The 23,103-nt window shown below is 40.9% G+C and overlaps 1 protein-coding gene across 1 annotated transcript in view; it reads left to right on the forward strand.

Moving 5' to 3' along the window:
* Window positions 1-23,103, forward strand: part of LOC102224280 (protein kinase C epsilon type-like) — a 132,611-nt gene that overhangs the window by 48,517 nt on the left and 60,991 nt on the right. Inside the window, exons 2-10 of the mRNA XM_023327440.1 lie at window positions 2,158-2,221; window positions 13,752-13,917; window positions 15,429-15,463; window positions 15,848-15,936; window positions 16,139-16,271; window positions 16,346-16,488; window positions 16,694-16,790; window positions 17,444-17,706; window positions 17,784-17,957. Coding sequence (XP_023183208.1) covers window positions 2,158-2,221; window positions 13,752-13,917; window positions 15,429-15,463; window positions 15,848-15,936; window positions 16,139-16,271; window positions 16,346-16,488; window positions 16,694-16,790; window positions 17,444-17,706; window positions 17,784-17,957 — 1,164 coding nt within the window. The remainder of the gene's footprint in view (window positions 1-2,157; window positions 2,222-13,751; window positions 13,918-15,428; window positions 15,464-15,847; window positions 15,937-16,138; window positions 16,272-16,345; window positions 16,489-16,693; window positions 16,791-17,443; window positions 17,707-17,783; window positions 17,958-23,103) is intronic.

The raw sequence follows: 23,103 nt of genomic DNA on the forward strand, positions 1-23,103 counted from the left end.
ACATTTTGTGACTATTTGGAGTTTAGAAGCATAGTAAAAGTAAAACAGACTTGGGTTACGTTGGCAGAAACTAAAATCCTCTTATGCACCATTGCATATAAAATTATCCACCTATTTCCATCATGTGTATTTATTTATTGCATTTATTTGCTGGTTATATCATTTTAAATTAAATAAAAATAAAGATAGCTGTTGATGTGTGAGTAGAGCATTGTAAGCAAGTGAAGTCGTAAAAAGTAAGAACAGTTCTCAGTAACAGAGACGAGACAGCTTAGAGCCATTCAAAAGAATAGAATAGTTTGTGAACAACACATCAAACTCTCATCAGGTCTGAATTGGCGTCCTCTGATCATATAAATAATCCTGGAGTTGTTTTCTTTCTACCACTATCTTCAGCTTTTCTTTTCAGTGATCCGGTTTTTAGCCACTTATCCATTATTATTTTTAAACACCGTCCTTTGGTAAGCTAGCTGGTTGTGTCACACTTTGACCTCACGTCATGGCAAATAAACAGTCGTTTACATGCAGCACCTTGCGGGGCCTCTTTACCCGCCCCCTAGTGTAGTCTGTAGACCACAGTTTGAGAAAGAACGGTTTAGAGGTATGGTGTGAATTAAGCTAGGGTAAAAGTTTGAAGTGTACTAGTACTGGTTATGTAGGGTTAGGAAAAATGTCTAGATAATGCATAAATAAAATTAAGGGAAGTCAATACAAAGTCTTCAGTTTGATGTACCGGTAAGTAAACTGTGGGGGTGCGCATGTGTGGGTGTGTGTGAGAGAGAGAGAGAGAGAGAGAGAGAATGAGACAGGATTTGTGTCAACCTTTACATAACAGCAAGTCAAAAACCACAGTCATGTTCTTTTTACTTAACTTTCTTCTTCCATGTGTTGACTAGCATGCTGCGAGTGACTATCAGATTTTAGCCAAACATGTCAAAGATTCTTGTTTCTCATTGTGGTTTTAACCACGTTTGTTACTGACAGACAGTCAAAGTAAATCATTTTTCTATGTGTACATTTATACTCTGTATACGTGTTGCGCTTTCCTCCGCTCATTACGTTCTATGAAAAACTTTGTGGTGTGGTATCCCCACAGTGGGAATAATGCTAATATTCACACCATCTTTTTCAAAATGAGGTAAACGCTACTAAGGAGGAACCTAGGGATCAAAAACTCATGCATGTTTGATAACATGATAAAATCACAGCGCCACCTACTGGCCTGCCATGACAAGTACAGCTGATTAAAGGTGTCTTGGTGGCGCCGTCTAAATGTGGAACGTTTTCCACAATTTTCCATTTCATTTCATTCAAATTGTTTATATTTTTTCTGTCAGTGTTTACTTCCTCTACAACTTTGAAGCAGCGGAAGGTTCTTCGATGTTTTAGTATTCAAATGTTGTCAGGCAGCCAGATAAGTCAAGAACTACTGTACTTCTATTCTGATTACAAAATGAGACACTCCGACATCAATACAGCAGGATTTTTAGCCTAAAGGACTCACTTTCTTTTATTCCTGCTAAACAGAAAAACAAGTTGTGCTAAAGCGTGAATTGAAGTAAAACTACATGTCTGAAACAGAAGGTCTGGTGTTATCACTGAGTCAGGGCTGACATCTGATAAAGATTCTCTCCTGTCAAGGACTACAGCTAAGAGAAAGTGTTCTCTGTCTTTTAATGAGTAAAACATGGTTATTGCCACATAAATCAAAAACAAATTGACAATTGCACTGTTCACCAGAGTAAGTTTGGTGTACGAAAACCTGACAAAGCACTGCGAACCGCACAACTTTACATTAGCTCTACATGAGATGCGGGTTTAACTAGGTTATTAAATTTGTTCGCCTCCCAAGCTCACCTTGGTCTTTGTCTGATTTTTAATTATGCTTATGTTAGATCGGCAGAATATTTTGTCATCTAACAACGTGATGCTTCCTCTACGGGAAAATGTTTCAGTGTTTATCTAATGTTCGGCTTTTGTAAAGATTCTCTCCTGTCTAAATATTTTTTGTCTAAATATGAACTCTTCTTACACTTTTCAAAGAACTGAACAAAATACAGATTTTTAAATCTACTCTATTCATGAAATTGCTTAGAATTAGAATTGAAAACCCAATTAAGTCAATTTTTCACATGACTGTTTCTTCTTTGTCAACAGATTGATCTGGAGCCAGAGGGGAGAGTCTTTGTTGTTATTGACTTATCAGGATCTTCCAGTGAAGGTAAGTTCATACTGAGCTAAATGTCAAGTAGAGATTCATCACTGTGTGGATCTGCTAACAGAAGCTGTTGTGTAATTGTCTTATTTGGATTGAAGTGCTTATTTCTTGCTTATTTCTCTGAGTTACCTGCTGTTGGAGTCATTTGGTTGAAAGTTTCAGTCTTGTTTGCGGCTCTTATTGCTTTCCATGGCTTCTTGTTGTTTTATGAAAAATGATTGCAACCGGTTTCAGAAGCACAGCAAATGCAACTTGCAATGCTGCAACGGTTGCAAAAATCCTGCATTAATTTTGAGGTTTCCATTGACTCATCGAGGCATCGTGTGTGTTTGTTCATTATGGCTCGGCTTTATATGCTGTGTTATTATTTGTCTTATTTTAACACCCGATGAAGAATAGATGACGTGCCCTTTTTTGTTCTTTTATGGTAAATTTAATTTGTAATATTAAATTTCAAACTTTATAACTCGTAGGGAATTTTATCGTGGTATAAAATAAAACCAATTCATCTATCATTCCTGATGCATACAAAAGCTACTTTTTATGACTCTAGGTTAATTAAATTGATCTATTTACTGCCGATCTGGAGATGAATAATTACTGAAATAAAAATATGAAATAGACAATAGTCTTAAATACTAATGCACACATATGCGCATATAGGTGTGTGTGTGTTGGGGGGTTGTATGTGTGTGAAAAAATGATAGATGAAGGGGACGAATGAAGATGAAAGAATAGAGATGAAGCATTCATGAAAACACCCTAGAAGTTTGCTTCTACACCTGCAGGAAGAGAGAAAAAACCCAGAGTACTGAGAAACCACAGTGACAAATATATGCATATATAACAATGAAATTAAATGCCGTGTTGATGTGTGTTGATACATAGCGTATTTAAAACTAGGTGGGAAGGGCGGAAAGCATACTTTTTAGCTCTCACTGCTGTTTATTTCACCTGTATTTACTTCAGAGAACATGCATTCTCAGACATAAGCGCCACTTACAGTATGGTTCAGGAACTTCTTTTGACTTGTTGACTGTATTGTTAAGTCATGCAAGGTTTTTACAATGCCATTTATTACATTAATTCAAAATACATTAACTTTGAAAAAGAATTATTAAAATTTCCTAATTTCAACAAATTTTAACATTGTGTTAGACCAGTGGCTTTCCCTCTCAGTTTCAACTTTTCTTACTTCATTTCACCTTTTTTCTAATAAAACTTTTACTTTTCAAATATGTACAGTACAGACCAAAAGTTTGGACACACCTTCTAATTAAAATGGGTTTTCTTTATTTTCATGACTATTTATAAGGCAAGAAATCCCACTTATTAACCTGACAGGGCACACCTATGAAGTGAAAACCATTTCAGGTGACTACCTCTTGAAGCTCATCAAGAAAATGCAGAGTGTGTTCAAAGCAGTAATCACAGCAAAAGGTTTGCTACATTGAAGAAACTAGAATATAAGGGGTATTTTCAGTTGTTTTACACTTTTTGTTTAGTGCATATTTCCACATGTGTTATTCATAGTTTTGATGCCTTCAGTGTGAATCTACAATGTCAATAGTAATGAACAAGAAACTCTTTGAATTAAAAGGTGTGTCCAAACTTTTGGTCTGTACTGTATGTTAATTTGCCACTTTATCAGTTTCACATTAGCATAGTCAGGAAATCAGATGATGCATGCAGTTTTACTTTTTCAGCAGAAAAATGTAATTCACCTGCTTGGTGGATTTTTGTGAGTTTTACACTGCATTTTAAGTTTCTTATAAAGGAGCAGATTTGAGCACAGCTAATTGCTTATTAATAAGACAAAAAAATACATTATTTTCTTGAGAATGATATTCAAACTCAAGAGTTATGAAAGTAGCTTAAAAAAGTAATTCTGGATGTTTACACTAGATAATATGTGGGACTGAATCTGTGGAAGAAAAGGGCAGAGAGGAGAAGGGTGTGGTAATAAACTGATTAGTAAAGTGGTGTGTTCTCTAATGGAGTGGTTACATCATTGCAGAAGAGAAACAAAATGAACAGCAGGTCAGCTCAGGATGATAGAAATATCCACTTAATGGTTTCTTTTTAAACTAGTTCTGGACTTCTGTGACCTTTATTCTGTCTCTGCTCCTTTTATCGCATGCAGCACAGTCCCACTGTGGACAGGAGTGAAATCTGCTGAAATAGCACTCATTACTTGTGTGTGTTTGGCGTAGCAGAGAGCAGATGGTTGAAAAGTCGGTCCGCAGAGCTGCATGCAACCTATTAAATTTAATACACACTTAGAAACGCACAGACACAGCAGGATGATAAACTGTTGCCTTTGGTTAAAAGCTCTTGAAACACTTTTGGCCCAGCTGTTCTCAACTAGGGAAGGATTATTGTCAAAACAAGTAAAGATTTAATTGAGCCTAATGCAATGGATTAAATTTTGGCCCGGCCATTTAAATGGAGTTACATAAATATATTTTTGGTTTGTTTGAAGGTTTTCAAGACACAAAAGTGATACAAGAAATGAACTTGTTCATAGAAAGATCAGTTCTGAGCTGCATGACAGTAGTCTAGAGACTTGAGACTCACGCTACTACACCCATCTTGTTTTCAAAGAGATGCGTCTACTGAGGCCAGGAAACAGCTCAGAAAAGAGCACAAGGAGGGAATTGGTTCAGGCAGAGGATTCATAGAAATGACTTCCAGGAGAACGGAAAAGTCATGGGAAGACCAGCAGCCACCTCCTCTGACTTGTCCCACTGTTGGCTCGATGAAAAATAGGTGTGCAGGAAAGCAAATTTCTAAAAGGCATTTCTTCTTTTTAATACTATTACACCAGTTGTTGGTCATTTGCAACTAAGCAACACACAAGATGAGTGGAGAACCATGTGGGCTCTCTAAAAATTTTAAGGACTCTGACATGTCTTTTTTCTCCAAAGGAAGGGTGTGAGACCCTTATGACCTGTTGCTAACCTGTTAGTAACTAGGTTGGCAGTTGTAAGACCAAGGTGTGAGCAAAAATACCTGTACCATTCCATCACTTCTCTAGTAAGTCTGATGTGTAGCTGTCAGTTGTTAGGCGATGGTGATGTTGCTCAGTGAAGGAGCAAGATGGAGGAAAAGGGAGGAACGAATGTATTAAGGGTGATGCTACAGAGAAACAAACTTTGGAAGAGTTCTCTTGTCTGAGTGTGGAATCATCCTGTCAGGCCATGGAAAGACTTTGAACACACACACACACCCCTCTCCACACACACACAGACCTCGCAGCAGCAATAAAAGCCAAATGAAAAACGCTGTGAAAAAGCAGTCGTTTTCAAAGCTAATGACTGCTCTTGAAAATATTATTTTTGTCTAAGCAGATCTGTTCTAATTTAGTTCATCTGCTATGTTCAGATGTTTAGACTTGCCTTTGTTGCTGAAATACTAGTTTCCTAAGGGCAGCATTCATTTTCCTGATACTTGTCTTGGGGAAACTGTATTCTGGAGTTCAGTAGGAGAATTTATTTACCGTATTTATTTCTTAAGGTACATGAAGAAGTGACGTCATTGCACAATTTTATCTAATCAAGAATTATCAGAAGTTAGATGTTAGTTATTGAACATTGGTGTGGCTTTACTTGAACTTTACATAAATTCCCCTTAATGCCCTGATTGGCTATCACTGATTGCATCTGCTTCAAATGATGTCCAGATATTTTTAAACATACCCAGCATTCAAGGTTTGTTTGCAATGAAGGGCCTCAAACACCTAAATCCTCAATCTCTAATCTACTGGTAAAGGAATGTAGTTACTCCCTTCAAGCATGTTTAAAATGGATGTCTTGTTAATGGTCAGAAATCATTCTATGTTTGTATTGGGGTCTCCAAAATGAATGCAAAAAAAAAGTCTGCTGCGGCTGCCAAGACAGCTTATTTAAAATACAATATGGTTTCTGTTTGATGGTTTTGGTTAGATAAAACTGTGTTTTAAGATAAAAATGATCCAAATCCCATTACTTTTTAAAAATCGGTAAACAATGGGCATTTGCAGAACCATCTGCAAATGGTTCTGCACTCCAGTTAGCCAACTGGAGTGCCAACTGAAGTTAGCACAAGAGTTTTAAAAACACATAATGTAACACCAGTTCTACGTGGTCCACATCAGTATTATATTTACGAAGCACTTAATTGTGTCTTTCAAGTTGCTATTGTGAAGTTATTTATTTTTTCTGAAACAGCGACGTTTTCCGTCTGGACTTCCTGCAGAGCAATATCTGACTAGGCTAACATTAGTGTGTTTTGTGTCGGTTTTATTCTGACCTTCTTATTTACTATGTAACTTTGTAATTAGTTTTATGTTTTTACTAGTATATTTCCTATATTTTTTGTGATTGTTCATTTCTATTTGACTTTTAAAGCATCAATTTGAGGTTAGCCATTTGTACCTCCAAATCAACCTGGAAAGACTCACACAGAGAGAGTGGTATAAGAAAGTTTAACAAATGAAAGTCTTTGACTGCAAAGCCATCGATAGAGAGAGATGGAGAGAATGTCTGCTGGGGCATGAATCTGGGTAAAACTGGAGTGAATCAGAAGGGAACACAACATTGAAAAGAGAAGCTACTACAACTATGAATGGATTGGAGCAAAATGCGAGATGCCGCCTCATCTAGGAGACCTGATCAAGTACACAAATGCCAAATGGAGATGTTACATGAGCCAAATATAGCTAATCAACCAGAGAGTAAAGTTGATGACAGGACTGAGAATGACTCGTGAGACTGGGAAACATCTGAACTAAGAGACACGGTGTTCACGGCAGTGACATGACCAGGGAATCAAGACCAAAGGTGCCCAGGAACACGATTTGGCCGGCCAGCCTACTGAATTTTCTCCAGACTGAGGAACGCCACTCAGGTATTAAGAAATGGCAAAATACAAAATGAAGTTACGATAAGGATCTAAAAATTGCCACTGAGCAGGAAAAATTGTTTGGAAAATAGAGAAACAAGATTATAGTTAGAGCCATCAAAATTAACGGGTTGATTCCACCACCAAAACACTGGATGGAGTGCAACAAGGGGAGGACTCCCTGGGACCTGATGACATCACTACGCCATCCAGTGAAGAAAAAATGACTTAGTATGGTGAAGGTTCTAAATATTGACTAGTCTTGCAAATTGTTTATGCTCATTTTATTCTGCTGATAGGTTTTTCTACATTGTAACTTCTAAATTAGTCAATATTTTCAAAATGCTCAAGCAATTTTGGTTTAGAATTACATTAAGACAGAAATGTTTTTTTTATTAGCAATGTCATATTTTTGAGATGTGTGATCTTGAATATATTAGTTGTGACAGGGGGCCTGCGGGCCATTCACTCCTTGCTGTCCCAAGCAACTAGCCACACCAACCCCACCCAGATGTTTGGAACTCTGATTACCCTGAAGTTGACCTGCAGCTACAATGCCAGTTACATGTCTGCCTCATCTTGGTCTTCATGCGGTCGCTGTAGAAGATGATATGGGAACATTTGAGCCTCCAGCAGGCCACCCTGGGGGTCATCAAGGCCAGTCAAGTGACCAGTGACATCATGATGATCAGCCTGGCTGTTGGTGATGAGCATGGAGGTGACGAAGAACTTCATCCAGGTCATTCTGACGCCTCTGATAGAGGCTGCAGAGGATAAAGGACCTGCAGCTGGTGTCCAGGTCCAAAGCCATGACTTGTGAGGGAACCAGCGACAACACCGTGACGATAGGACTATCTCTGGAACCGGCTCGTACTGGAGGCGCATTCCTGGTGTTTGGTCGCACCAGTCCATGCCTGCCCGGAGCAGCGTCCGTCCATCCATCCGTCCATCCATCCATCCATCCATCCATCCATCCATCCATCCATCCATCCATCCATCCATCCATCCATCCATCCATCCATTTATTTTCTTCTGCTTATCCGGGGGTCGGGTCATGGGGGTAGCAGCTTAAGAAGGGAGGCCCGGACTTCCCTCTCCCCAGTCACTTGTTCCAGCTCTTCCAGGGGAACCCCAAGGCGTTCCCAGGCCAGCCGAGAAACATAGTCTCTCCAGCGTGTCCTGGGTCTTCCCCGGGGCCTCCTTCCAGTGGGAGGTGCCCAGAACACCTCACCAGGGAGGCGTCCAGGAGGCATCCTGACCAGATGCCCGAGCCACCTCAACTGGCTCCTCTCGATGTGAAGGAGCAGCGGCTCTACTATGAGTCCCTCCCGGATGACTGAGCTTCTCACCCTATCTCTAAGGGAGAGCCCAGACACCCTATGGAGAAAACCCATTTAGGCCGCTTGTATCCACAATCTCATTCTTTTGGTCATGACTCTAAGCTCATGACCATAGATGAGGGTGGAACGTAGATCGACCGGTACACCAAGAGCTTCGCTATTTGACTCAGATCTCTCTTCACCACGACGGACCGGTACAGCGGCCGCTTCACTGCAGACGCTGTGCCAATCCGCCTGTCGATCTCCTGGTCCACTGCTTCCCCCATTCGTGTACAAGACTCGAGATACTTAAACTCCTCCATTTGGGGCAGGACCCCTCCCATCCCCCCAACCCGGAGAAGGCACTCTACAAAGGTCAGCAGCACACCATCCCCGCTATAAACAGTGTTGGTGCTGCACTGCTTCCCCCTCCTGAGATGCTGGATGGTGGACCAGAATCGCCTTGAAGCCATGTGGAAGTCTTTCTCCATGGCCTCTCCAAACTGCTCCCACGCTTGAGTTTTTGACTCAGCAACCACCTCAGCCACATGCAGCTTCACCTGCCGGTACCCATCAGCTGCTTCTGGAGTCCCACAGGCCAAAAAGGCCCGATAGGACTCCTTCTTCAGCCTGACAGCATCCCTCACCGAAGGTGTCCACCAATGGGTTCGAGGGTTGCCACCGCAACAGGCACCGACAACCTTGTGGCCACAGCTTCGATAAGCCGCCTCGACAATGGACTCACGGAACATGATCCACTCAGACTCAATGTCCACCACTTCCCCCGGAATGTGTTAAAAGTCCTGCCGGACATGGGAGTTAAAGCTCCGTCTCACAGGGAATTCCGCCAGACGTTCCCAGCAGACCCTCTCATTTGGGCCTGCCAGGTCTGACCGGCATCCTCCCCCACCACTGGAGCCAACTCACCACCAGGTAGTGGGCAGTGGACAGCTCTGCACCTCTCTTCACCCAAGTGTCCAAGACATATGGCCACAGATCCGATGAAACGATGACAAAGTCGATCATCGAACTGCGGCCTAGGGTGTCCTGGTGCCAAGTGCACATATGGACACCCTTATGCCTGAACATGGTGTTCGTTACAATCTGTGATGAGAACAGAAGTCTGACTACACCACTCGAGTTCAGATCGGGTGGGCCATTCCTCCCAACCACACAACTCCAGGTCTCACTGTCATTGCCCACGTGAGCGTTGAAGTCCCAAAGCAAAACCAGGGAGTCTCCAGGAGGCGCACTCTCCAGTACCCCCCTCCAAGGACTCCAAGAAGGATGGGTAATCTGAACTGTCGTTCAGCCCGTGAGCACAAACAACAGTCAGAACCCGTCCCCCCACCCATAGGCGGAGGGAGGCTACCCTCTCGTTCACCGGGGTAAACCCCAATGTACAGGCGCTGAGATGGGGGGCAACAAGTATGCCCACTCCTGCCCGGCACTTCTCACCATGGGCAACTCCAGAGTGTAAGTATGTCCAGCTCCTCTCAAAGAGACTGGTTCCAGAACCAGAGCCATGCATTGAGGCGAGGCCGACTATTTGTAGCCGGAACCTCTCAACCTCACACACTAGCTCTGGCGCCTTCCCCACTACAGAGGTGACATTCCACATCCCAAGAGCCAGCTTCTGCAGCGGAGGATCAGACCGCCAGGGCCCCCTCCCTTGGCCACCACCCATCACACGCTGCACCTGACCCCTTTGGCCCCTCTCACAGGTGGTGGGCCCATGGGAGGGGGGAACCATATCTCCTCTTTGGGCTGAACCCAAAGCGTGGGGCACCGGTGACCCATGTCTGGGCGAGGGAACACCAAATCCAATGTTGCTTCTCATCATAAGGGATCTTCAGGCTGCACTTAACAAGGCAGACAGGCCTAGGACCTGTCTGCCTTGGGTGACCCTACCAGGGGCATAAAGCCCCAGACAGCATAGCTCCTATGATGATTGGGACACTCGAACCCCTCCACCACGATAAGGTAGCAGCCCAAGGAGAGGCTTAGCAAACTTGTGGAGACACTGTGTTCACCTTCCTCATCAGGATTGCCTGCCAGGTGAACGATTCCACCAACGTGGCCGACTCTCAAGGTAAGCTGCTGAAGATCGCTGACGAAAGACATCCTGAGGCTGGACATGTGGCTCCATGCTGAGCTCAAGTGGTGGTTCGACAAGCTGTTGATGACTGAGGAGCAGCCTCCCAGTCTAACGTCGCCAACGTAGCCTGGAGATCCTGTGCTTTCTGCTGATTATGTTGCAGTCTCTGGCTGTCCTGGCCCACTTCAAGCTGCTGCAGTGCTGCATCGCAGCATGCATGACTTGTGGCAACACCAAGATCCTGCGGCGGTACTGGAGATGTGATGTCTGGAGGAGGACAAGATTCCTGGTGACAGCTGGAAGGAGTGGTCCACTAGATAGCTTAGGATACACATGGACATACTTAATGATTGCAGTGGGATGATATTCATCCCAACAGGGGAACTTTTGAGAATAAATTATTCTGTGTTTTCCAACTCTATACATAGTGCAGACAGCACGAAAGACGAAGAATAAAAACTGCTTGAGTGGGCAACACTGCTACTCCACCCACCTGTATCTGGGTGGAGAAGGCCAATCTTAATCCAAACCGTACTGAGGAAAATCTTTTTGGATTTCTGATGTGATCTATTATGAGAAAATTTTACTGTTAATGACCAAAGCCAATGGAAATTCAACAAATGCTGATGATTATTATCATTAGATGTAAAATGAAAGCTCATGCAATGCAAACATTTTGATTTCGAATAATGAACGAGAATTGGGTGAATACGTCTTAACTAGAAACGGCCCATGGCGAACGTCGGCGAGAGAGGCAGCGATGGGAGGGGCTGCGAGGCAGGCTGAGGGTTGAATCACGTAGTGGAGCGAAGAGGTTTAGATGTGACAGGCTGGAGGCGACACCTTCTGGAGGAGCTGAGGAATGTCTTGGAGCAATGGCGCTCGACCAAAGAGATGAGTGAAACAGAGAGGAACTGAACCAATAGGAAGGAGAACAGTTGAAAAGGGCTGAAGGGGTGACATCTTCAGGTTAGGCTGAATTGGCTTGAAACTGAATAAGAGGAAACTAGCGAACCCCGCGGAGGTTGGAGGTTCACATACTGCTGAAGACGGCTGGAGCTGAAGGCCCTTGAGAAGATCCTGTGATGCAAAGGCACAACGAGAGCAATTAGGATCAATGATGGCACTTTGAAAATGTAACTTTAATCGGATTACTGATTACTCCTTGAAAAAATATCTTAGTTAGATTACTGATTACTTGATTTGGAAAGTAACTAAGTTACATTAAAAGTAATTTTTTTAGTTACTTTCAGCAGCTGCTGACAACAACACTCTGCTGCCTGTGAAAATTACATTGAGTTTTGCCAATACTTGTTATTTTACAATGATAACATCAACAATGTATCTTCACTTATAAGGTTGAACAGAAGTGGAGAATGTTTAATGGTTACAACAGTACAAAAAGATTTTAGTAACACAAAAAAATAGTTTCCAGACTATTTAGAGTCTGGAAACTCTAAATTACAGGTTCTGCGTTACTGTTTGGTGTCAGAGCAGCGCAGCGCACAGCGCTCCTCCTGCAGGTCCACAACTCAGATGTCCCGCTGCACAGATTTGTGACACTTATCTTAATATTAATAATTATAATGGCGTTTAGTCGCACAACTTTACAGGCACGTTCAATCGTGGCTGTTTTCACGTTTATTGCGCTGTTCATATTAGTCTTGATGTTTGCAGTTTCTGGAGAACGCGAAGCTCTGCGTCATTCACAGCAAGTATATTAACATTTTATATTATATTAACATTAACAAAGACACAGCGGCACGGATCATCCAGGAAATGATGGACTAAAACTAACTGGATGTCAGACAAATTCTAGGGTTTATGTCTGCTTATTTCCAATCCCGTAAAGAGCAGTCCTCGACTCATTAAATTTGCAAGCGATTTTAGAAAGAAAAAACAAGCCCAAAACCGCTTATAATAATTGGAATTGGTCACCGAAACTCAAAATAGTTAATTTTCCGCAACAAAATGCTCATCTCCATCCATTGTTTCTGTCGCTGCTGACACTTTTGCATAAAAACTGCGGTTACTCCCCAAGACGCGTAGAGGAAACAAAATTACAAAAGATAATAGTAATGCAAAGTGGTTTCGATAAGTTACTGTACTTGAAATAGAAACGCGTTAGATTACTCATTACTGAAAAAAGTGGTTGATTAGGGTCACACAAGCCTGGATATGAGTGAGATTCACCTGATAAGAGCAGAGATCCGAAACAAAAGCGCAACGGGAACTTTTTCAAGCGTGGATAGAAAGAAGATCAAGTCCGGCATATCCACGAAAGAGTGAGGGCACCCGAAATCGTGAGGTCATATTGAGATTGAGCAGCAGCTTGCTTGAAGCTTGAAAATACTTTTTTTAAAGGAGAGGGGAGGACAAAATCTGTGACACATCTTTTCTCAGTGTTTACGTGAAACTTGACAATTTTCTATATTTTTATGAAAGCAAACTGAAATTAAAGGCTCTTATGTCTCACTAAAAATAGCTGACTCTTCTTGCCCTTCACCCACACCTCTTCTGGATGTGATTATGTGTAATTAATTTGTTTTAAACTGTAACTGGATCCTTATTGGCATACATGAAAACAAACTTTGGAGGCTCATGGTACATTAAAACCAAGGAAAACAAATAGCAAAATATTTAGCAGTGTTTGGCAACACAGCCATGCAGTGTTGTCTCCATCTAGTGGCTGGTAAATCAAGTCAAGTTTCAGCAACAATGCAGTTCAAAGTGCTTTGCACTATAAAAAAAACCCATAATACAGCAACGAATTAGAAACCAGCAATAAGCATTACACTTCGTCAAGTGTTATCATCAAACCCATCAAGCAAGTAGACATAAAGTATGTTGATCAATGTTCCAGTTACTACTGAACAAGGGCAATTCTAACCTGGTGGATTTTTAGGATTGATTTAAAGGAACTCAGTGTTTCAGCAGTTTTGCAGTTTTCTGGAAGTGTAAAGACGCTGTTGCAACAATCAATGTGACTAAAAATAAATACATGGATGAGTTCCTCTAATGCTGGAACATTACTCCTCTGATCTTGGAAATGTTCTTCAGGTGATAAAAGGCCAACTTTAGAGCTGTCTTTATGTGGCTCTGAAAGTTCAGGTCAGCATTCATAACTACACCTAGTAGCCCAGCTGGGAGCTGTGTAGACTTTGCTTAATGCCAGATTGATTTTCTTGGTACTTATAATGCATCACATATGTAACATGTTGGTTTTGTTTTGCAGAGGCGGGGTCTACCAACAATGAGGAGCGGGTTTTCCGACAGCGAATGCGACCCAGGAAGCGGCAAGGGGCTGTTCGGCGGAGGGTTCACCAGGTCAACGGGCACAAGTTCATGGCCACCTACCTGAGGCAGCCCACCTACTGCTCTCACTGCAGGGACTTCATCTGGTCAGAATCTTACTTCAAAACATTGAATTAACACATTGGAACAGTGGAGTCTTCATTGAGTTGATAAATACAACTTAATTCAAGTGTTATTTTCTACCACCTGCATGCCTTTTGAAAACAAAACTGCATGGTCATTAAATCAGATGGGAAGGGTGACGGTGGTGCAGGCAGGTGAAAGGAAGCATAGTGCTTTGCACATGCTGTGTTGGAGACCAACTGTGGCCTTTACAACAACCAGATCCTCCCTGGTTTTCTGCTTCACCCAGCTCCTCACAGTAACCTGTGCCTGCCTTTTGTTTTTGTACATGAGCATAGGGCGATGCTGTGAAGTGGAAGGGTCACAAACAAAGCCAGCTGTGTTTGTTTCCATCCTGAAGGACTGCGTTCCACATTCACATGGAACTATGTAGCATTCTGAGAGTGTTTGATGTGTAACCAGTCAGGAGGGAGAACTTTGCTTGAGTCTCTCAGTGTTTAGACCTACTGAGGTGAATCGACATGAAAACACTCCAACATGCCAAAAGTTCCAAGGTTTACTTTCACTTTTGTGCAAGTTGAACGCCTTTTTCTCGAGTAACTGAAACTAAAAAATGCTTGGGTAACACCTTATTTGAAGGGGTGTGCATAACACTGACATGGCACCTGCCATGAACATAATACCCATATTTTCTGGCACAAAGAATGTTTTTGGAAAGCTTGTTCTGTTTTTTTGTGGTTTTTTTGCTATGTTGACAATGTGTCCAGAAATGTGTTTAAGAATCCATTAGAACTAGTTTCTCATCAAGAAAATAATCAGTTCTTTCTTTAAAACAATAGACGACATATTATTCATTCATAACTGTGCTTTTCTCTTCCAGAGCTGTAGCTTCAATGCCTCTATTTGATTTGGAGAAAGTCTAAGATAAAATCTCTTATCTGGTAGGAAAAAAACAATAAAAAGTCAATTGTGCTTTTTTAGGTTTCATACTTTTTGGATTAGTAGGTATTATGTCAGTAAATATTGCTGTGTTTGGTCACCCATCCAATTTCTGTACACCCTTGTCCCTAGTGGGGTCGGGTGGAGTGCTGGTGCCTATCTCCAGCGAACGTTTCGGGCGAGAGGCGGGGTGCACCCTGGACAGGTGGCCAGTCTGTCGCAGGGCAACACAGAGACAGACAGGACAAACAATCATGCAACTCACACCTAAGGAGAATTTAGAGAGACCAATTAACCTGACAGTCATGTTTTTGGACTGTGGGAGAAAGCCAGAGTACCCATAGAGAATCCACGCATGCACACACACTCCAAACTCCATGCAGAAAGACCCCAGCCCGGGAATCGAACCCAGGACCTTCTTGCTGCAAGGCAACAGTTCTACCAACTGCACTTTGTCATTTAAGCTTAATTTATTAACTGTAATTGGCTTATGCCTACCATTTGTTTTTGTCAGCAGCCATTTTCAGCATGTCTTGATGATATGTTCATCACTCTTTGTGAGCTTTCTTTTTCTAACGTGTCTGTCTTTCTGCAGGGGCGTTTTAGGGAAGCAAGGTTACCAGTGTCAAGGTAATGTCTTTTTCCCTTAGAATGACTTTAAAGCTACCACCAGTGACATGCTGAAAGGTCAATTTGTAACTTACTTCCTTCATAAATAAAGTGAACATCATTTGTGTCTTAACAAGAAATTAACTAACACTATTATGTAACAGTTCACTTTTCACTTTTTATACTTTATGTAAAGAACCAGACTTTTTAATTTTTAAGAAGGTTTTAAAAGTTTTTAGGCTTTTGAGGTGCTTTTTAGTTTTTCTTTGGACTTTGACTTTTGTACTTCATCAGCTTGTAATGTATGGTACTTATGTAATGAGACAATTACTTATAATAAATTCCTCCAGATTAGAGAAACTTAGAAGCTAAACACTTGGTTCTGGTTCTGTGTGTTGCTGCTAGTTTGTACCTGTGTGGTCCATAAGCGCTGCCATGAGCTCATCATTACCAAGTGTGCAGGAATGAAGAAGCAGGACGACACAGTTGGAGAAGTAAGACGTGATGTTTCCTACAAATACTTCATGGAATAAAAAAAGCTCTGTTCCTATGTCATACTTAGCGACCGTTTCTGTATTTTCATTTGATGTCAGTTTATTGTAGAAGCATGGAAAGCCTTCCTCAAAGTGAAGGTTTCTAGATATTTCCAGACGTATTTAATTAATTAATTAATTAAGCGTGCTGGTTTTCTCGCAGCCAGTCGGGTCTCAGAGGTTCAGTGTCAACGTCCCGCACAAGTTCAGCATCCACAACTTTAAAGTTCTGACCTTCTGCGATCACTGCGGCTCCCTGCTGTGGGGCCTGCTGCGGCAGGGACTCCAGTGTAAAGGTAAACATGGAGCTCACCACAGCACTTCTTCCCGCCTTATCAGGTGTGTGAGCTTTCCTCTGTCTGTGCTGCAGTATGTAAAGTGAACGTACACAGGCGATGCGAGAGCAACGTCGCTCCGACATGTGGAGTGGACGCCAGAAGAATTGCGACCGTCCTCTCAGATCTTGGATTGACACCAGATAAAATCTCCAACAGCGCCCAGAGGCGGAAAAAGGTTGAGACTACTTAGTGTCTGTACTTTAAGAAACTAAATGTGTGTGTTTTCATTTACTGGATTTGATAATCAAAAAATGAAAACATTTACATGTGTGTTAAACATGTGAGTTTAACACTCATATGTTAAACACATGTCAGTGTTTAACACATGTAAACACTCAATAAAGCACAGTGTGTGGGTGTATGTGTATGTGTTTAAGCAGCTTCCTCAGGCTCAGGATCCTCAGCAGCTGCCATCAGAGCTACATCAGACAGAGGAGGACCACTCGAGGTCCGCTCCCACCTCTCCATGTGACCAAGGTAGGGAAAATCATCTCACAGCGACCGTATACACTGAAGTATCGAAATAAGCACGTCATAGCTCATCTGCATGGTGACTCTGCAGTTCAAACAAATCACTAAACACAACTACAAAAACACAACATTAACTAAACAAAGCCACAAATTAAAAAAAGCAAAACAGTAACAAAATGGAAGAGGTCAATCTCAGTGGGTAACCTGACACATGGTTGATTAGACAACACCACTTTTGATTTTAGACGAAGAAATTATTCTGGCATTCTTTCCTTAGATAGGCAGAAGGGTAGTCACAGTGCCATCTATTGTCCAAACTGTGAAAAAGACCGAAGCTGACCTTTGTAGTATGTCCCATTTCAGTATATTCTTGGATAGCGGTTGCTATGTTTGGATCATCGATAGCATTCATGTTTTCAGCAAACGCCAGATTGACTTCCGGTTTTAACGCCAAAAGTGGAATCGTCCAGTCAACAATGTTTTGGGTTTCCGACTGGGACTGGACTGTTCTGCTTTGGTAAAATTCTTGTTTTTTCTTAATTTGCAGTTCTGCTTACTTAGTGTTGTTGTGTTTTTCAATCTGCAGTTGTGTTTAGTGATTTGTTGATATGGTTTCCACTTCTGGGCAACCATACCTCTTTTCATTTGGCTCTGCGCAGACGTGAAGGAGCTGGAGAACATCAGGAAAGCTCTGTCCTTTGACCACCGCGTAGAGGAGCACAAAGCACACCCTCTGTTCTCGCCATCATCAGTAATGACGGTGGGAGAAAGAGAGGCAGAGGGCGTCGATGGAAACGGAGTAAAGGAAGAGAGAAGCCAGGAGAATGGCGAGGTCAAAGGTCACAGCGCTCCTGAGATAAAAAGGATGAACCTGCACGACTTCCTGTTCATAAAGGTGCTGGGGAAAGGAAGCTTTGGAAAGGTTGGTGAAAAAGATTGAGAAGAGTGGATAGGTTTGGAGCGGGCGTTCTCCTCTTACTGTGAGTGTGGTGCAACCAGGTGATGCTGGCCGAGCTGAAGGGCACCGACGAGGTGTTCGCCGTCAAAGTGCTGAAGAAGGACGTGATCCTGCAGGATGACGACGTGGACTGCACCATGACAGAGAAGAGGATCCTGGCGCTAGCCAGGAAGCACCCGTATCTGACCCAGCTGTTCTGCTGCTTCCAGACTAAAGTAAGGGGTACTCACATGCAGGGACAGCATCATGCCACCGGAGGGCAATGTCAGACCATGTTAAATCTGGAGATATTTGTGGACATCTCTCTCAAGTAGGAGAAAGTCTGTCAAAGTTTATTTATATATCACAATTACAAAAGCCTCAGTTGACCAAAGTGCTTCACAACAAACAACATCACAGGTAGATAAATTACAAAATATAAATACAATTAAGTTTAGTAAAAATAATGAGACAAATATATAATTGGTATCAGACAATTACATGGATTAACTTACAGAGGAGTTTTTAATAGAAAAATAAAGGTGGACCGTTGATATTAATATATAAAAATAAATTAATCTCTTAGACAGATAAATAATTATCAAAGAACAAATAAACAAAGGGTTTATTCCCATGATGAATCTGCAGCAACTAAGTTGTTGTGAACAGAGATGATCTAATCCAATCTTTTTTGATATTTAAACATCTACTAATAACATTTTTTCTTTTTTTTCCAACGATTGTGTTGTAAAAGCTAAAATATATAAACCACACAGGTAATGTAAGCTGTGTTGTTGCACTGTCCATACTCAGAGTTGTGCTCATAAGTTTACATACTCTGGCAGAGTTTTTGAGTTGCAGGCCATTGAATCGTCATCCAAACCTCTGAAGCCATTTTGTTTTGTGTTTGCTCTATGTAAACAGCAGCCATAGATAACCAGATTAAATACATCCAGCCTATCTATCTCCAGCTGCCTTTGAGCGAGAGGCAATAACACTTAACCAAACAACCACAACCAAAGTTGTGGTGTACATGTAGCTCGCCAGTACACCACAGGGATACTTGTTATGAGTGTGTATTAAAAGTCAGTGAGTTTATGGGGCCAAATTGAATGAACTGAATATAATGTATGCATTCACACTGGCCATGTTTAACCCATTTTAATCCAAATATAAATTGCTTACCTAGAAAGTCCGGTTTGTTTGGGGAGGTGTGACCAAAACGTGAACTTTGGACACCTAAAAACCTCAGTTCAACTGAGGTGACCTCTGCTCAGTTTGAAGTAGGGCCAGGTAATTACTGTATCGTTTATAATTTATCATAGTAAATTTCTCATTATGATAAGGATTTTGATTTATTGTTATCACGATAAAGTCCAATTGATGTTTAAAACCCCCCCAAACTGTCCTTATTGTTGGGATTGATAAGATCGACAACAATAGATGACCCATTATTCATTTATAACTGTGCTTTTCTCTTCCAGAGATGTAGCTTCAATGCCTCTTTTTGATTTGGAGAAAGTCTAGGATAAAATCTCTTATCTGGTAGAAAAAAAACAATAAAAAGTCAATTGTGCTTTTTTGAGGTTTCATATTTTTGGGATTAGTAGGTATTCTGGCAGTAAATATTGCTGTGTTTGGTCATCCATCCATTTTCTGTACACCTTTGTCCTAGTGGGGTCGGGTGGAGTGCTGGTGCACATCAGATAGTCTAACTATTTTTTTCCAGTGTTTGTTTAATAAAAGCATCAATAAATATCAACACATTTCAGAATACAGTTACCATCTGTAGCTCAGTGATAAATCACACTTCTTCATGTGACTGGTGTCCTAAAGAAACAGACTACAAATGGGAATGCTATTGAAGAGCAGTGTTTGTAGTACAATAATAGCTGAGACACACAGTCACAAAGTTACCTAAAAAAATGTAATATTTAACGTCACTTTTATTATTATCACAATAGTACCACAAAATATCGCCCACCTCTAGGTTGAATGCGTTAACGGCAAGCGGACCGGAGACCGCTTCGAAACCATTAAGTGGACTGTATCGCAGGGCATTCTGGGTAACTGCTCAGAGCAAGAAAAAAACACAAAAATTGTAAATTGGGCGGAATTCATGGTTGACACATTAATGATCGAAATGTTGATCACTAAATGTGCACTGTGTCAGTGATCATTGTAATTAAACGCTTTTTATTCCTAAATAATTTAGAAAAACTCATAATTTTTAGCAGGGGAGCCATTAGCACAGTGATAGTCATTTAAATCTGCCTCTCAGCTTTCATCATTTCCACTTTCAGCCGATTTTCCATCTATACACTAAATGTCCTAAAACTGACAGACACACAAAGCCGCCCTTGTTCCCATCAGAAAACATGTAGCAGGTTTGTACATTTATGTAAGAGCTTGCTGTTACTGTACCGTGTTAGTGTTAGTCCTTTCACTGCAACTTGAGCCTGACGGTGCAACACTGTTGTTTTGTTTTGTTTTTTTCTTTTGAGGCCTGAACAGGTGGTGACCTTTATCAGCAGACTTCTACTAAAATAGAACAGGCAGTGGAAAAGGAAAGCACGTAAAACAGCTTTTATTTTTAAGGTATAAGATGATGTATTTCCTGAACTCCTGATAAAATGTGTGGCTGGCTTTTCTCAAAGTACTTTTAGGTAGTCGGTCTCAGTGATGTCAGTAACGCGTTACAAAGTAACGCGTTACTGACGTCGGACCACTTTTTTCAGTAGCGAGTAATCTAATGCATTGCTATTTCAAATCCAGTAGTCAGACTACAGTTACTTATCGAAATCACTTTGCGTTACTATTTTTTTTTGTTATTTAATCGTACTTCCTCTACGCGTCTTGTCAAGTGACCGACGTCTCTATGCTACATAAATGTAAACAATGGAGGGAGATGCGCATTTTGTTGGTAGAAAATCTGGAACTATTTTGAGTTTCTGTTGCCAAGTCCAATTATTATAATTTGGGATTTTTTTTTGTTTTTTAAGTCGCTTGCAAATTTAATGAGTGGCGGGTTGCGCCTTTTTGGGCTCGTTTTTGAATGTGAAGTTGCTCATTTGGGCTTGGAAATAAACAGAGACTCATAATAAATCAAAAATAGGTCCGTCATTAAGGTAGTCTTAGTCAGGCTCTCCCTGTCCATCATTTCCCGGATGATCCATCCCGCTGTGTCTTTGTTAATGCCAAGTTAATATATTACCTCTGAATGACGTCGAGCTTAGCATTGCGCTCCAGAAAACTGCAAACATCGAGACTAATTTGAACAGCGCAATAAATGTGAAAACAGCCACGAATAAATGTGTCCATAGTTGCCAATAATTATAATGTCAACTTAACGCCATTATAATTATTAATATTAAGATAAGTGTCACAAATCTGTGCAGCCATCTGAGTTGTGGAGCTGCAGGAGGAGCTCTGTGCGCTGCGCTTTGACACCAAACGCAGGGCCGTAACGCAGAACCTGGAGGCTGGGGGGATATATGGGAGCTTTAAAATCCTTCTTAGAGTTTTCCAGACAACAGTGGAAAACAAATTAATCACGTTTTTTATTTGTACTGTTGTAACTATTAAACAATCTCCTCTTCAGTTCAACCTTATAAGTGGAGACACATTGTTGATACCATTATAAAATAGCTTATAATTAAGTATTGGCAAAGCTCAATGTAATTTTCACAGGAGGCAGAGCGTTGTTGTTAGCAGCTGCTGAAAGTAACTAAAAAAGTTACTTTTAATGTAACTTAGTTACTTTCCAAATCAAGTAGTCAGTAATCTAACTAAGTTACTTTTTCAAGGAGCAATCAGTAATCCGATTAAAGTTACTTTTTCAAAGTAACTATGCCATCACTGGTCAGTCTTCAGAAATTTTTCAGTACTTCAGTGATATCAGCTCAGTTTTAGTGTTCTTTGTGTTTGGTGCTTTCCTTTGACTTAGAATCTTAGTCATCATGTTTTTGGTGACAACACGATATTTACTTAACATATTTGTACTGAAGTCCAGCGGACAATAAAAGACACTAGCAGATATAAATTCACCTTAACTAGAATTTCGACTCGCCCCTTGTCTGTAACTGGGTCATAGATGGTGGGGGTAGTCCAAGTTTAGACACAATCTCATTGTCAGTCATTTGTAGAATAGCCCCAGCAAGTTAATGCCTCATCTGAACTGATAACATTGACCAATGGAATGATGATGATGATGATGATGATGATGATGATAATTGATGATGATGATGATGATGATGATGATGATGTTATTCCTACATCAACGACCGGCTCCAGAAGTCCTGGACTCCAGTTCCTTTTCTTCTTCATGTTCATTGAGGCTAATTTTAGGTCACTTTTCTCTATATGGAGTCATTTTTAGCAGCAATACGCAATAACTTCAGCTTCCATTAATAGTGTGTTTGGAAAATCAGATTTTCAATTCTCAGATTTTTTTTTTTCTACATGGAGCATAAAACACAAAATAAATTAGCCACAACACTGGTTTTGTTTTCATTGTGAAGTAGAACAAAATGTTTAACCTGACAGTAGTTTGTATTTACTGGAACAAAACAATGCCAGGAAATGTCGTATGGCATTATTAAAAATACTGAACTAAAGTGTTTCCATAAGAATAGAATGAAACACACATTGCCATTGATCACACACATATGGAGTATCACATGGATCACAATTCAGTAAAAATAGCTTCAATAATGACATGAACAGCTCTGGAAAAATTAAAGACCACTTAAAGTGATTACTCTTTGTAGATACATGTTTGAATAAAATGAACATTGTTCTTTTACTCTATGAACTACTGACAACATATCTGTTGTCAAGCGAAATGTCAAGCGAAAATATTGTATTTATTTGCAGAAAACAAGAAATGGTCAAAGTAATGAAAAAGATGCAGTGCTTTCAGACCTCAAATAATACAAAGAAAACAAGTTCATATACATTTAGAAACAACAATACTAGCATTTTAACTCAGGAAGAGTTCAGAAATCAATATTTGGTGGAATAACCATGAGGGTTCAGTTCAGTGTTCTCTTCATTTTTTCCAGATCTGTATGTTAAGATACATAGTTATTCAAATGTAATGTTCACTTGTTCAAGTTTAAATTTATTACTTATTAAAAGCATATACATTTTTAAGTGACATTATGTGTTTCAGTGCACCATTAAATAACTCAAACTGTCACTGTGACACATTGCTTCACAGTGAAGCAAATGTCAGCCATTTGTGTCTTCACTCCAACTAAAGGAAATATATCTAGGTCCACAAAAGCTACATGAAACACTTGTAAAATAAAAGCAGCTTCTACTAGTCCACCTGAAAAGCTGCTGATTTGTTGATTTACTCCACATAATTGAAGAGTCAGT

This window comes from Xiphophorus maculatus, chromosome 22, assembly GCF_002775205.1.
Source record: "Xiphophorus maculatus strain JP 163 A chromosome 22, X_maculatus-5.0-male, whole genome shotgun sequence".
Lineage (NCBI taxonomy): Eukaryota > Metazoa > Chordata > Actinopteri > Cyprinodontiformes > Poeciliidae > Xiphophorus > Xiphophorus maculatus.